Source organism: Gopherus evgoodei, chromosome 1 (genome assembly GCF_007399415.2).
Source record: "Gopherus evgoodei ecotype Sinaloan lineage chromosome 1, rGopEvg1_v1.p, whole genome shotgun sequence".
Classification (NCBI taxonomy): domain Eukaryota; kingdom Metazoa; phylum Chordata; order Testudines; family Testudinidae; genus Gopherus; species Gopherus evgoodei.
The window spans coordinates 246,554,239-246,570,624 of record NC_044322.1 but is presented as its reverse complement, the minus strand read 5'-3'; the positions used below and the strand labels follow the sequence as shown (position 1 = coordinate 246,570,624).

The 16,386-nt window shown below is 40.4% G+C and overlaps 1 protein-coding gene across 4 annotated transcripts in view; it reads left to right on the top strand.

The window, feature by feature from the left end:
• The window catches only part of PIK3C2G (phosphatidylinositol-4-phosphate 3-kinase catalytic subunit type 2 gamma), a 335,543-nt gene that overhangs the window by 258,518 nt on the left and 60,639 nt on the right, over positions 1-16,386 (top strand). For 2 of the 4 annotated variants that reach the window (XM_030541961.1, XM_030541952.1), the window contains 3 exons: positions 2,514-2,706; positions 3,258-3,379; positions 8,641-8,749. In XM_030541961.1, coding sequence (XP_030397821.1) covers positions 2,514-2,706; positions 3,258-3,379; positions 8,641-8,749 — 424 coding nt within the window. The remainder of the gene's footprint in view (positions 1-2,513; positions 2,707-3,257; positions 3,380-8,640; positions 8,750-16,386) is intronic. The other 2 variants (XR_003997645.1, XM_030541971.1) reach the window with 2 other exon arrangements.

Below are 16,386 nucleotides of genomic sequence, written 5' to 3'. Positions count from 1 at the left end.
TGTCAAGAAGAAAATTAAATTTTTGCCAGAAAATTGTGTGCCAGCTACAGTAACAAGATTACTAGAACTAAAATCAGCCCTCTGCTTCATTTGCACATTTGTTAGCACTTTATATATAGTCAGTGTCACTATATAGTCCAGTATATAGATCTGTACGAGCAGTGCCTTGCAATCCTATCGAGCCCCATTGACTCTGTGTGAGTGAATGGGTCCCCAGCACAGAACCAATTGCCTGATCAGAGCCCAAGCTTGTTTGCTTGTTGCAGAGAAGACACAAACATCAGCAGAAAACACCTTCCAGCACATTGTTTTTAATGTGCTAGATGAATTGCTGCATTTTTCTATATATATATAATTTTTTCAAAAATTTAGTTTTAAATATTTAATAAAATAAATATTTTTTTCAGTTTAGGTATAAAGTAAAGGTATGTGATTAGCAATCTACAGGTTAAAATCATTTGAGAGATTTAATGGGCCCATAAAAAGAATAACAAACCATTAAAGAGATGAATTGCCTGAATTATGGTCCTCTGATATCAGCTGCTCTGCAATAGCAATAGTGTCTGAATACCAGGTTAGTTGTATACTGTAAGCAAAGGCCATGTGTCATACAAGTTCTATTAAACTGAATAGTTTTTAGCTGTAAAATTAACATTATTCTCTCCCAGTAATACTCTGAATTTTCTGGCTGCTTTTCTATTTTATGGTAGAGCTACAGATTCCACAACTCAAAACACATGCCAGTGATTTATCAAGTGATTAAACTACACTTTTCAAATATAATACTCTTTTCCCTAGGAACTAAAAAAAGACAAGTTTTACAACCTTGAATATGGCCCAATTAATCAGCACTGTATTGATTTTCCAATAATATCCTAAATTAAGATTTATTTTCTTGTTTTGCATGAGACTCCAAAATTGTTTCATTTCTAAAATGGGCTGTGTTTGACTCTTTCAAGAAAGCTTATTAAGTTGCTAATTACCTTGCCTTATTGGAAGATTATTTTGCTCATATTACATTAAGAAAAAATATGTATCTTCACTTTCCACCCTTACTCAGTTTAATGTGGATAATGTCTACATGATAAATTGCACATTTTGAGTGAATTCTGCGTGCATGATTGAGGTTTTTTGCTTTGCATCTGGGCCTCTTCTTTGGGGTGTAGCTGCATTTGTGAAAGATACCAGAGTCTTCAGCCTGAATGTCAGAGGTCATGCAAACTTAGGTCTCAATTCAGAAAAGTGAGGTCTCAATTCAGAATTGCTATTCTCAATACAGCCCAAGCACATGCTTAACTTTAAGCAGATGCTGAAGTCCTAAGTGAATGGGACTTAAAAAGGTGATTAAAGTTAAGCATGTGCTTAAGTACACTTCTGACTAGCAATAGATTTAAACATATATTTGAGCCCAGTTAGGATCCAACATTGGGAAAACTGTGGGACTCATATAGTTTTTGGGGGGGATGTGTAGTTAAGTCTAAATGGTTGGCACTCCATAACATCAACAGCCATCCTGGATATCCCAGAAAGCTGACCCCAAAGTAGGGAAAGAGAGAGGAAACTTAACATCACAGTGAAAATAGATCCAATTGGCAACTGGATTTTAGGGGCTTCCTCTCCCTCTTCAAGGACTAGTGATGATATGATTTTGCAAGTGCCATTTTCCAAACAGAATTCACATTTGATTTGAAAAGGTGGTCATGCTTATTTGTATATAGTGCCTTTCATCCTGAAGGATCCCAATGCTCTGGGAAGTAAACCAGAACACAGTTCTAATCTTGCATGGGAATAAATGGGGAAAGATGGCGTAGGGAAGTCTTTCCTTCTTATATCAGGGGGTAGTCGTGTTAGTCTGTATCCACAAAAACAACAAGGATTCTGGTGGCACCTTAAAGACTAACAGCTTTCATGGATAAAAAACCTCACTTAAATCTGTTAGTCTTTAAGGCGCCACCGAAATCCTTGTTGTTTTCCTTCTTATGTAGCTACACGAAGGGCAAATAGGATCATAGGTTGAGATTTTTAAAGTCCACTAAGGGATCTAGCAACACAAACTCCTATAGGTGAATCACTGAATCAGCTTTGAGAGTCTCAACTTTGATGCTGCTTCTCCCTGTGGCAGTTGCTGCTTCTCGACATGCAGAGAAGCATTGTGTGTGTCTCTGCTCTCCAAAGCAGAGGTGGGGTGGGTCCAGGTAATCAGGAATAAAAGCCACTGAGATAAGTCAGGTGGGTTACCCAGGTTGTTAGCCTAGTGAATGTTTTTTGTACTTTCCTGATAACACACCCAGCCCTAGTCCTTTGGAGATTGATGGAATAACTTATCTGAACTGGACTCAACTGCTGTGTAAATTGTCCTGCTGCAAACAAATGGTGACGAGAGTGTGTGTGTTGTGTGTGTTTGATTTTTAGTTGCATTCATAGCAGCAGGCACCAAGAAATGGAAGCAAAGGGAAATGTATGCATGAAGAGACGCATTTACATTTGATCTTGTTTTTGTTTTGTTTTCTCAGGAAAATAAAGGAAAGTTTAGAGTGCTTCCCTGTAAAACTCAACAACCTAATCCATACACTCGCACAAATGTTAGCCACGGGCTTTGCCAAGCCTACAGATTCACAGAGTGTTCCTCGGGAATCCAACATGCTGGATGCAGAGAGGTCAATTGCCCAAGCAACCATTTTAGGGTTCAGCAAAAAGCCTGACTCTGTATGTATTTCGCTCTCCGCTTGCCTTCCTTTCGCTTCATCTTTAACTACTCTTCCTTTATCTTACATGCTCTCCTGCCTCGGTTATATAAAATGTGCTTATGCCACAATGAAAGGATCATGAAATGAGCAGCGGTGCCATAAGCAATGAGATTCTGGAGGGAAATAAAACCAGGCAGAGAGCTATTAATGGGGAGCCATTAGGAGAACGGTTCCTGCCCTATAGTGAAAAATAAATCAAGAGCTAATTATAACACCCATAAGGAAAGCATGGCACAAAATTAGGAAGCCTGATAGAAACTGCTGTATGCTGCGTGAATGGAGCATTATTAGTTTTCTCACTCAGTGGTGACATTTCAGTGTTTGAACTGCGTCCTATCTAGACAAGTTCCTTTTTATACAGCTATGCCTATAAATTACAAATTGCATTATCAGGCACTTTGGAGCTACATTACAGAAAGGTTTTTCTTTGTTGAAATTTCCCTGTAGTTCTGCATGTGCCTTTTTGGCATCAGCCTCTCTCTAATCATTTCTGTGTTTTCCCCAATGCAGCTATATTTAGTCCAGGTGGTGCAAACCTGCCAGGTGGTCACCTTTGTGGAAAAATCATTCGAACAATTTTCAAAACTTCACAGCCATCTACAGAAGCAATTTCCATCACATACCCTCCCGGAGTAAGACAGCACATTAGTCCTCATTATTCTGCTGTTAAATGGTTCTCGCTAAGTACAAGTGAAAATGTGAAGAATTTATGGTTGTTATATTTGCTAGCAACATAAATTTTGCCTCTAAGGCACTCAAAGCTTTAATGTCTGTCATAGGATCTAGGGAAAATTGATCCTAGTCTGTTGTGGCAGCCTAACTTTGCTACATTCTAGTTATCTACAGCCACCTGTGATGTATACTTTTTTCACCCATTATTTTCAAGGCAGATTTATTTCTGGAAGTGGGATGATTTAGCAACAAATGGCTGAGCCTTTCTTTTTGGAGAATTCATATGCACAGAGGATGGGAGGAGGGGTTAGGGCCTGATCCTTTTTTTTTTTTCTTTTCTTAAGTGAAGGGAAGAACTGTCATTGACTTCATTTGGACCATGATCAGGCCTTAAATCAGCTTTCTTTACATCAGCTACTGTGCAAAAGTGTTAGCAAAAATACTTTATTATAGCAACACAGGTGTTTACATGCTGAGTCAGATCAAGGTCAGGCTAATCCAGTATCCTGTTCCTGACAGTGGCCAGATGTGTAACAACCCTGACACAGATAACTGAGGCATTATCTCCCTCCTCACCCCCCACATTAGGTCTCCTCCTAGCCTCTAACAGAGAATGCCTTGAGCCCTGAAGCATGAAGTTCAACATCTCTTCCAAAAATTGTATTATGATAATCCTGGGTATTAATATCTATATACATGTCCAGTCTTGTTTGGGATCTCACTAAGTTCTTGGTCTCAATGACTTCCTGTTGCCAATGAATTCCGCAGATTAATTATGTGCTGTATGGAAAAGTGTGTCTTTTACCATGGCCATGGATTCTGGACATGTCAGAAACATCACATATATCATTACTCACCAATATTGATGCCACTGAAAGCAAAGCAGACATTCCTTTGTCAGTCATGCTAACCCATCCCATGGAATTCCCTTCTCTCTACAGTCTCAGCTGAAGGAAAAACAAATACTTGGCCACAAAAATGAGTAGTTTATTTGATCCTAAATACTGGGAAACTCAGGCTCAGATGGACTTGAAAAATACAAAAGTCTCTGGTGTTTGAACTGAAGTAAATAGGCCAAAGTCATCATGGTTTGACTGGGGATGGGCAACAACCACATATTTTATATCCAAATTTGGTCTTCCCCAAAAATGTGAAACAGGTTAATTCTAGAGAAAGGTGAAGGAAAGATTCAGATCCCTTAGTTTCTCATTGCTCCGCTCTGGAGTTTTGATTGGCTGATTATACTTTGAATGCTAGTTGCAATATTCTAATTGGGATCTGAATATCTCCAAAGTTCGAGGGTGTTTGAATCAGGGTTTCCATTTGAGCCCATACATAGTTCTAACTATTGAATTATAAAATAAAATTGCAAAAAGCAGCTATTTCTATCAGTGTTCTTTGTGAGCACAGACCTTTGAAAGGGGGAAAAGGAGTTTTAAAATTATATAAATCTATCCAAATCTGTAATGTGACTTGTTAAAATATTAGTAGCTATTATTCATGTAAAACGTTTTTTAAATATAATTTAAAAAGTACTTGCAAGGCTTTTAAATTACCAGGATATGTTTTCCAGAAACCTCAAAAAGTCAATACCTCATTCTAAACCTGTTTAAGAGCTTCATAATTGTGCTATCAAAATTCAGTCTCAGCAATAACTTGTCACCACATGATCTTGTCCCAAGAGTGAATTCTCTTTACAATTTTTCTTTAAAATGTTCTTTTAAGTTAAACAGCTTTTTTTTAAACTGATGTTTTCCAGTTTAAGGATCTTTGTGCATTCCAGCTTTGATTTAAATAAATAAGAGGACAAATTATTTCCTTACTATGGTCTTATCATTGGAACTGCCATACCAGATCAGAACATTAGTCTGTCTATGTGATACACAACTCCAGTATTGGCCCATGCCATATGTTTCAAAGGAAAAAGTCCGGTTCCATAATGTATCTACAGTATCAGTTTGAAGCTGTATGATTAAAAAACAAAATGACCGATTTTTAACTTTGAAAAGAATTTCCACATGAATATTGTTACGAACACTAAAAATGGTATAGGTCCAGATTTCCAAGATGATGATTAATAGATTGTATGGAAGAAAAAATACAGCCTAGGCCTGATTTTTGGATGCGCTGAGTACTTGCTACAACAGTGAATAATGAATGATGATTAATGGGAAGTGAGGTCTCAGCATCTCTGAAAATCATACCTTTAGTATTTAAACATGTTCTGCAACCCCTATTTGTAAGTCAGACCACAGCACTTCCAAAGAAACACTTATATTCTGTCACTTTATCTTGTATTTCATCTACAGAGGATTTTAAATTTTTTTTTAACGAGGATGACGAAAAGGCAGTTTACACACAAAACCACATATTTTATAAAACAAAGATGTCACTTAGCCACAAAGTTTGGAAGCAGATCTGATTTTCATGAAGTTCCAAGATGTTCAGGTCTGCAGTTTTTGTTTATTTGCCTATTAAAAAGCTGGAGGTCAGCTGCAAAGTTCAGATCCAAATTTTTGTCAACCGCAAGTGGGTTCAGAACTGGGATTTTAGTTTCAGCTCTACACACAATTCAACAAAAGCAAGGTATTTTAAGGAAAGACTGAACACCAGGAAGGTCACAAGGCTGCCCCTATGCTTTACTTGAGGTTTGAAAATCATGACCATTAATTCTTGCCTTGCCTCCTCCCTCGGCCATTCAATGTTTCCTTCAGTTAAAGTCAATAAGAGTTACAGCTGCATTCCTGAGGCCTCAGTGTGGCCTCTGGGTTTTGGGGGATAGGGTATTGGACTGGATGTCAGGAAACATGGCTTCTGTTCTTATCTATGCTGTTAATATGCTGTGTGACCTTGGGCAAATCACTTTACCTTCTACTCTTTATCCATCTTGTCTATTACAATGCTTAGCACAGTAGAGTCTTGATCTTGGTTGGGACCTCTACATGCTACTATAATACAAATAATTATAACCAAAATGGTGGAAGTACATTATTTTGCCACTTTCACTTTCGTTCTTCACCTACTAACCGCAGACAGATCGCTCACTTGAATTTTGTGCAGAAGTGTTTTATGAGGCAGAAATTGCTTCAAGATGTTTCATATAATAAAGAACTATCCTGAAATCAAATCAGTGATTTTTTTTCATTTTTCCCCTTCCTCAAATGTATAGGTTCAAGGGAAGACTTTACTTAAGCAAATAAAAATGTAGGCTGTGGTAATTGGACTATAAACTAGATGCTTGCAGGAAGTGAGAAAAAGCTGCTTACCAGGTACATTATAAACTAGGCTGGACAAAGCACTTAAGAAGATTGTGAGATCTGTCCATCAATAAGCTTCCTCTGTAAAGTCTCTTAGTCGATAAAAAAGTGTTTTACTGCTGGTTGCAATATCTACAATAGACATTCAATATCAACTTAATCAATGTATCCTTATATAATGACCCTCTGTAGCAAACAAACCTTTTGAAAAATCTGGCAATAGTTACATAGAGATGTAATGTAATTGGGTTTAACTTACTTAAGTCATTCAATTTTTCACTAGATGAGAATGTCATTTGCCTGCATAGACTTTTACAACCAGCTGGTTTGCAGAGCTAGCCAGTGTTTCTCTGTACAGCTGCAAACTACAACTCAATGTGCTATAATCTGGCTGGCCTTTTAAAAGCTGGTGGCAGCTTTTCGTTGAGCTCAGGAATTGGGTACAGCCTGTTCAAAGTAAGGATCTGACCAGCAGGCTCTCAAAAGTCTGTCCAAGTGTAATTTCACTGTGTTGGACTGCTGGCTGGCTCTCTACTCACCTGAAGCTTTCAGGTTTCTCCCGAGAGGATAAACAGGGTTATACTAGAAAAAGAAGAATGTAAATGAGTCATTGTTAAGTGCCTGGAGTGGTGATGAGAAATTTAATACAATCAAATTGAAATGTCCACTGTTGTAAATCATGTAGATGAGAGGATACAAAACATAATATTAGTTTAACAATCTCATCTTAATATTAGTATTCCATATCTCTAAACCTTCACATGCAATTTAGCTCAGATAGCTCTTCTGAGACGCACAATACACTCCCTCGTCTTGAGAAAGAAATAGTCCTTCCAGTTCAAGGTTAATGTAATCCAATAAGGTGCACTGTTAGAAAGCTAACCTTCTGGCTGATCGAGCCATGCTTTGCCTGTAAAGAAGGGAGAGGAATGTAATGATTTAAATGTAGCTTTTATAACATACTTAAGCAGGGTGACCAGCTGTCCTGATTTTATAGGGATAGTCCTGATATTTGGGGCTTTTTTTTAATATAGGCTCCTATTACCCCACCCCCCACCCCCATCTTGATGTTTCACACCTGCTATCTGGTCGCCCTGCACTTACGTGAAAAAATATTTAAAATATTAAGTATCTTCAATAGCTATAAAATTTGAAGACACAGGACCACAATGTAGAAAATTACTAGATAAATTGTTTTTTTAATTATTAAACCAAAGTAAAATTAATATTAATAAAATCCAATCAAAGAGCATTATTATCTGTTGTGTTTTCATACACTACTTGTTTTATGGTAGCACGTACAAGCCACAGTGGGGATCAGGGACCCATTGTGACAGGCCCTGTACAAACATCTAACACAAGACAAAACCTTTTCTGAAGAGCTTACAATCTAAATAGACAGAAGAGATGGGGGCTGGAGACAAGGGAGGAAGCAAAGCTACTGATGAGCGGCTGCAAGATTTTGTTAATACTTTTTTGTCATTCATTATTAGAAATGGTAGTATTTTATTACAGTAGGCCTAGAGCCATCAGTTGACTTCAGTGCTAGGCACTGTACAATCGCAAAGATAGTCCTTTCCCTGAAACGCTTAGAGCCAGACATTTAAAGGTATATAAGCATCTAAAGATGCAGATAGGTGCCTATTAGGTGCCATAAATACCTTTAAAAATCTGGCCTTTTCAATGAAATAGATAGACAAAGGATGGGATGGGAAAGAGAGACACAAAGCTGAAGCATCTTGCCCAAGGTCACACAAGATGTCATTAACAGAACAAGGAACAGAACCTTGGTCTCAGGAGTCCACCTCTAATGCCCCATCCTCTGGACCCCAGTCCCTCTCCTTAAATAAAAATAATAATTAAAACAAAACCTTAAAGATGTCCTGCTGTTCTTATGTAACATAGAGTAAACAATGTCATATTTGCTCAGGAGAAATAAAATGTCTACATGTTCTCCATTTCAGGTTTCCCCACTGGTGGCATTTACCTTTTACGGATCTTGAACACAAAAGAATGAAAGACTTAAATCTCTATGTGAAGCAGTTATTGAATGGATCCAGCAACCTGTCTAATGTACGTGATCAATTTCCATATAATAGCTTATATTGTTTTTAGCAGCTTTCTGCCAAACAGATCCCAAAGCTGTCTACAGCCTATATAAAATGACAACTCCAGACACTGCTGAACCCATTTCTGAGGCGGAACAATGTTATAATTTGACAGGACTAACCACCCACAGACAACAAAGTGACTGAAAAATAATTTATTAGAGCTAGCTGGGAATTTTTTGACAGAAAAATGGTGTTTCCGGGAAACCGAATCTTTTAGGATTAGTTGCAACAGTTTCCTGATTTCAGAATTATTTTGGGGGGAAAAAGTTTGAAATTGTGAAAACATCCCATTTCAACATTTTTCTAAACAAAAGGTTCTGTTTTTTGGTTCAAAATGACTTTTCATTTAGAATTTTAAGTTAATACTAAAAAAAAAAAGAAAAGAAATAGAATTTTAGAAGGTCAAAATCAAAACAGAATGTTTCAAAACTAGCAAAATGAAACAGTGAAATTACTTAACAGAAATATTTTTCTGATTTTAGGGTCACAAAAATTTTGAGATTTTTACTTTTAAAAAATTGTGCATTCCAAACCAGATGAAATCTTGAAAATTTTTGCTGGACAGGAAAAGTCACCCAGCACAATAATTTATGCAGCTGTGATCACACAGTAGAAATGTAAGAGGAAAGGGAAATTAGCCAGGTGAAATAACAATCAGAGCTTGTTTTCTTTTTAATTATAATGCATAATCCTGGATTGAAGATCAGCTGTAGATAGGCACTGTCAGTAGATTTCCAAAGACAGCTAACCCACATGATAAAGCAACACTCAGGCCTGGAGAAGAGACTTTAGACTCCTGGTCAATTCAGTCCTTGGCCTCTCTACTGAGATTGCCAGTAAAAATTCAGAGTTTGGGGGTTAGATTTTATGTGATGTATAGACCCTGCCCTACAATGAAATGGGACTAAGACCACCAGTTTTTCACATGAGCTCTTTTTGGTCATTAGTGATCTTAGGATGTTTCAGGCTAGTGACTTAGAAGTGAAAGTCTCTGTGTCTTAATTGTTCTCTAGGCCTACCTCAAGTAGACAGGCTTTCAATTTGGGCCAGTCACTACAGTGCAGAAACTATAACATGCTCTATACTAGGGAAATTAAACTGGTAGAAGCCATCTGAATACTTGCAGAGACGATCTGTACCTGCAATAGTGGTGGAGGAGGGCAGAGTGAGGGCAGCGGCTTCAGCAGATGTTAGTGAGCATGTGCAGTACAAGCCAAGCAGCTGCATGCCCTTTCTCACACACACATCGCCTCTGAATAATTGTAAAATCCTTTGAGTCCGCACACAAAAAAACTCCTAGAAATGGTCTAATAGCCACTTAGAACACGTTGCCGCTCATCTTGTTTAATAATTCATCCAATCCTCCCGTTACCATCCCACAAAACACTAGCGGCCTTGAGTCAGTTCCCAGAATGCACTGCTGCAGGGAGCTGAGTGGGAATTGCAGGGTAGGTACCCGGAGGACACTGTAAATTAAACTGTTTAGAACAGTGCTCTTGTGGATAGAGGGCAAAACTTAAACCGCACCAACATGGGTAGTGTGGATACACAATACAACCAATTTGTTTACCAGTGGTTCAGTTGATACACAGAGTTCAGTTCCAGTGCAGACAAGAACTATGAGCCAAAGAGATGAGAGTTTAGGGACAACTATTAAAATGATGACAGAGAAACTAATCTTTAACAGTAGAATATGTGCTGTAGTTAATGGAGTACAAGACTTAGTGGGCCATATTAATGGAAGGAATAATAGTTGAATAATTTTCATCTGTAAAATGTTCCTGTATATTGTCTTCCTACCCATTATGTATCTAACCAGTAATTCTAGTGATCATCTTTATATAGTCACCGGTGTTCCAAAACCACTGAATTGTGATGTTTTACTTTAATGTAGCTCGCTTGCCAGGGGATGTTAGATATTCTGAACATACCAACATATTTAGATCAAGGAGACTGGTTCAGTGGGTAATTTTCCTTATATTAATGGCTGAGAGATCCATGTTTTTTAAATAGTATCAACTATAGTGGATGTTTGGTTAAGTTCCAAGCAGAAGTATTCGTTAGGAGATTTTCTTGATAAAAAATTATTGTACTTACTTGCTTCTGTCTGTCTTCTCATCTCAGACAACTTTCCAGTCAAATCCGTCCCTTTTTTTCATGCAACTAGAAAGCCTAGTCTAAGCCATATCTAATGATAGTTCTCTGTTTAAGAGTTACTTGTATTTTTACTATGCATTAGTAAAAATGTGTAGTAATAAATAATTAAGGAGTTTGTGGAGAATAAATGTTTGTGTCTTGAAAGTGCAGATGCCTGTAGAATGAAACTCTTTGTCTCTTACATCTATTGACTGGACAATATTTGTCATACTGAATTGTGTTTTAGCCAGGTTGAGGCCTAGGGCAGGGTTTCAGACTGTGGAGACCCAAAAAGTGGAAGAGATTTTAATTATAAATACCTCTGTCTACCATTTCTAAACTGATTATCTTGATTGCCTAGACATAAATTGTCACCTTGTGCAACTGTAAAAATTCTTGTTCTGCTTTTGTAGGAGGTACTGCAAACTCAGACTTATCATTATGTAACTAAAAATTCTAGAATTAAAGACTCAGCTTTCTCACTGACTCATGTGAGTGCATGCTTTTCAGACCAAACTAAGTGCCTGTTACTGAAACAGTGTTATGTTTAAGACTGTCCTTTTCTGTTACATGATTTAACATGGCAGGGGGAAGGAATATCTACTTTATTGTTTGTATTGTAATTCTGATGGATTCAAACCCTTATTTAAAATACTAATACAATATATTTTAAGAAATAGAAATTTTAAATTATCCACACATACCAAAGTCCATATACAGTATATTCACATAGTGTGACAGGGTCTATAAACCCCACACTAGACTTGAGGGGGTTAAGGAGCAGTTCTTGGCCCAGGTGACAGCACTCCCTTATACCTGCAGAGCCCGATCTGACTAGAAGAGGAGTTTAAAAGGGAGCCAGACAGTTCAGATGGGAGGTGAACATACCTACCCTGAGAGCTCCTGAACGAGGGTGCCACAGAAGCCCTCACTGCAAGGAAGGGGTTAGCATCTGAGCCCAGCTGGGCTGAAGGTTCACATTTTTGTTAGTTTTGTGTTGTTTTGCTGTCTTATGTCAGAGTTTGAGCGTTTGGGGAGAGATGAATGGTAGGAAATGACACAGAGAGGCCGCCTTAAGGCACTCTAGGGAACTTGATGTTGTTGTCTGTCATAGGACCCTGGGCTGGAGCCAGGTGGAGTGAGGGGGCCTGGGCTCCCCTACCAACCATGCTTGTTGAAGAAGGGCATAAACCTCCCTTCCACCCCTCCTCTCCAAACTAAGGAGAGGACAGAGGTGCTGAGAGCCTTGGGGAGAGGGCAAGCCACCTTCAGGAGCCCACAGGTGGGCTGAAGACCCTTGAGACTCTATATAATTTCCCTACACTAGGAAGTGAACTAATTTGATGACCCAGCTGGAGGATCGAGTCACCACTCACCTAAAGGCCGGTCGTCATCATATTGGAATAGATGCCAGTGGAAGGCACTGAACATGGGGGAAAGTGAAAGCCCAGTGACCTAGACACTAGGTGACACCACTGGTAAGCCCAAACCCCAGTAACACATACATTAATTTTACATAAGGGTTCAATCCTATAACCGCTTACAATGAGGCATAATAAATCAATGGGGCTACTCACTGTGCCTTCAGTACTGGAAAGTATTGAAGCATGTGCTTAATTCCATCCCTATTCAAGGAAGTGCTTGCGCATATGCTTAAATCTAAGCATGTGTTTAAGTCCCATCGATTTCTAGTGGTCTTAATAACATACTTAAGAGTAGGGTTGGCAGGAAAACAAGAATTCAGTTTCTTGTAAAAATGTTTCAGCATTTGGTTTATTCCACATCAGGACAAAATGAAGACCTTTCAAAATTTTCTAGCGAAAACCTCCCTGGTGGGCTAACCAAGTTCAAGTCCCTGCCCTGAATCCAGCAGAACTGGGACCTGCACCTCAATCTCCAATATCCCAGGCGACTACTTTACCCACAATGTTATGGGCTATTTCCAAGTAGGTTTCTCTCTCTCTCGCTCTCTCTTTTCCCTTGGTTTTGACCTGAGAAATACACCTCTACCCCAATATAACGTGACCCGATATAACACGAATTCAGATATAACGCAGTAAAGCAGCGCTCTGGGGGGCGCAGCTGCACTCTCTGACGGATCCGTGCGTCAGTGTGTCTGGCTCCGACACACTGCTCTGAGCAGCGTGTTAAGGATGCCAGGCCGGGGCTGAGGGGTTGGATAAGGGGCAGAGAGTCTCGGGGGGCGGTCAGGGGACAGGGAGCAGGGGGGAGCCACAGCCTGAGGAGGGGAGCAGCAGTGCAGGGGAACGTCACATGGGCTCCAGCTGGCGCCAAGAAGTTGGGGAAGACTGGTCCATGTGGGGAAGTTGCAGATCCAGGGCACGGAGAGATGCCGTGCAGGTGCCCCGTCCCAGCACTGGAGGGCTTGGCACACAGCACGCCCAGCTGCTAGGCTGCACCCTGCTCACAGCAGTGCCAAGTGGGCTCTCCGGGTCCATAGTGCGCCGCACTACCTGCCTGCAGTCAGGGGCTCCGTGTGCCCCAGTGGGCAGCTAGCCGCGGCATCCTCACCAGAGATAAGCTGTGCAGGGCTCTGCGGAGGAGGCGAGACGGGCTGAGCGCAGCACGCACGGCAGGAGCTGCCCACCGATGGTTCACCCTCCCCTGGCACCGCGTAGGCACAGGGTGGGGACCAGGCACATGCGGGCACCTCAGGTGAGGCTCTCCACCCTGCTCCTCCTCGGGGGCTCAGCCGCCATGCCAGGCTGGGCGCACTCCCCAGACAGGGCAGCAGGTGCTGGGCCAGTTCCCCCTGCCCCATCTCCACGGGGCTCGCCCCAGTTGATGTGGTCGAGCAGGTGTGAGCACTTCCATGTGCCAGCTCCCTGCGTCCTAGTGCCTGTCCTGGTGCAGCACGTAGCTCAGCGTGGGAGTCCTGGGGGGTTGGATGGGTCAGGGGCCTCAGTCGGGGGGTGGGAAGTAGGTGGGAGTCAGATAGGGGGTGGGGCTATTTGCTGACTTTTAATAATGGTGATGCTCGAGGCCAAAGCAAGTTCGATATAATACAGTTTCATCTATAACGCGGTAAGATTTTTTGGCTCTCAAGGACCGCGTTATATCGGGGTAGAGGTGTATTCCAAGTGAAAGTTCCATCAAAACTGATATGTTTCCACAAAAAGTTGTCTGAGTGAACTTTCTTTTGTAAAACATTGCAGCTAATATCCATCTGGCTACAAACAGGAATTAAAACAGCAAATTTCTAGTATGAATGCATCTTTATTTTGATATTAAATAGAGTAGCTTAGGTCAATGATAAAGGGAAAATGTCAGCACATGTTTTTTAGTTTTGTTTATTTTCATGAAATCAATTGTGTTACGTGCATGATAACAGAAAAATATTGTAATTTTGCACCAAATATGTCATGGTTGGTTGGTTAGTTGCATATACAGGGCAATAATCATGGATAAACATGAGAACATGTTCAGAAAGATTTGGACTCATGCAGTTTTGGATTATTAAATGACAGCAGCCAAGTGGTATCTTATTGTGGGAGAGCAATCCAGAAACTAGTTGAAACATAAACAATAAACTGAAGGTTTGAAACATGGGAACAACAAAATTACACATTATCTCAGTGTAAATCAAATCTATGACATTCACAGACAGCCTTTTTTTATGCCCACTGCAACTCTAGCTGAGTGATGGGCTAAATGGAGGTTGCAAGTCCATAACAACCCAAAAGCCATAATATATAAAATAAATTAGGGCTGTCACAGTGGCCCATCATTTTAATGCCATGCTGTAGAAGATTGTCCACTCCCTAAGGAGTCAAAACCAAATTAAGGCACCATTAATTGAGTCAACTCTTGGGTCCTGTGTCAAGCAGCAACATGTCAGTTGTTGACTAAGGCCTGGTCTACACTGGGGGGGGGGGATGGTGATTGATCTACAAGAATAGCGTAGCTGAAGTCGACGTATCTTAGATCGACTTAGATTGACCTACTTCATGTCCTCGTGGCGTGGGATTGACGGCCGCCGCACCCCCATAGACTCCACTTCTGCCTCTCGCCCTGGTGGAGTTCTGGAGTTGATGGGGAGTGCATTCAGGGATCAATGTATCACGTCTAGATGAGACACGATACGTTGATCCCTGATAGATTGATCACTACCCGCTGATGTGGCAGGTAGTGTAGACATACTCTCAGGTGATTTTTTTCTGCGTAGTTTGAAGGGAGAAGTTGCAGCTGGCCCTGTCCTACAAAAAGCTTAACTTCAATTATGGAACTGAATATAAAGTAATGTTAATTTATCAGTCCTCAATATTTTGTATAAATAGGAAACTAGCAATTTATGTACCTGAGTGTGTGTGAGGGGTTGCTGTTTAGAATTCATAAATTTACTCAGCTGGGCATGAATTATTTTCTCATCTCTTCTTGTTTAAAAAATATATGGTGTTTATTTTGGTTTCTATATATTGGGATTTACCGTGTGCTCATGCAGCTCACAGATTTTAGATTTCAGTTCCTATCTTGCCAAAATGCATGTGTTTAATTAACCATACCTGATTTGTCCCATTGAGTTCATGCATAAAGGTTTTTTCTTTGTTTTGGAGGGCAGATGGGTTGATTTTTGAAAATTTCATAGAAAGCTCATTAGCAAAACTACACCACATTAACTGTAGGGAAGATGAAGTTTTATTTTTTTCCTGTGTAAAATTGTTTTTACTTATCCACAAGATACTTCTAAAAACATTGGGCCAAATTCAGTATTAGTGTAAACACATATAAGTCCATTGATTTCATTGAAATTGTACTGCTAACATCAGATGTGATTCTAGCACATGGAAACATACAGGGACTGATTTTCATTTATACTGAAGTTTGTTTACACCACTCTGGTAATGTAAAGATGCTTTAAAGTGGATGTCAATTGAAATGACTATAAATTACATAAGTACCCACTTTAAAACCTTAGTATAAATGAGAACCAGGCTGATAATTTTGCATTTTTTGTAGTCTGTCTAATGCTTTGTAATATCGAAGTAATTAAGATTGAAAAGGGACATACCTGTATTTTTAATTATTTTCACATCTTTCCAAAAGTGAAAGTAAGCCGATATGGTCTGGCACGGTGTACTGGCAAAACCCAGTACACAGTGCCGGATCGCACCTGCTTCCGCGGCTGGGATTAAAAGGCCTCTGGGCTCCCCGCTGCTCGAGCCCTTTAAATCCCGCCCACAGCTCCAGCGGCCGGGCTGGGGCCACGATTTAAAGGGCTCGGAGCTCCCCGCCGCCACGGGAGCTCCGGGCCCTTTAAATTCCAGCCCCAGCCCGGCAAGGCTTGGGGCTTCCACATCTGCCTTTAAATCCCAGCTGGAGCTGCGGTGGGGATTTAAAGGACCCAGAGCTCCGTGGCAGCTAGAAGCCTGGGCCTTTTAATTTGCACGTGAGCCCTGGGGGCTCCCAGCCACCTCTGCAGCTGGGAGCCCCAGGCTGATTTAA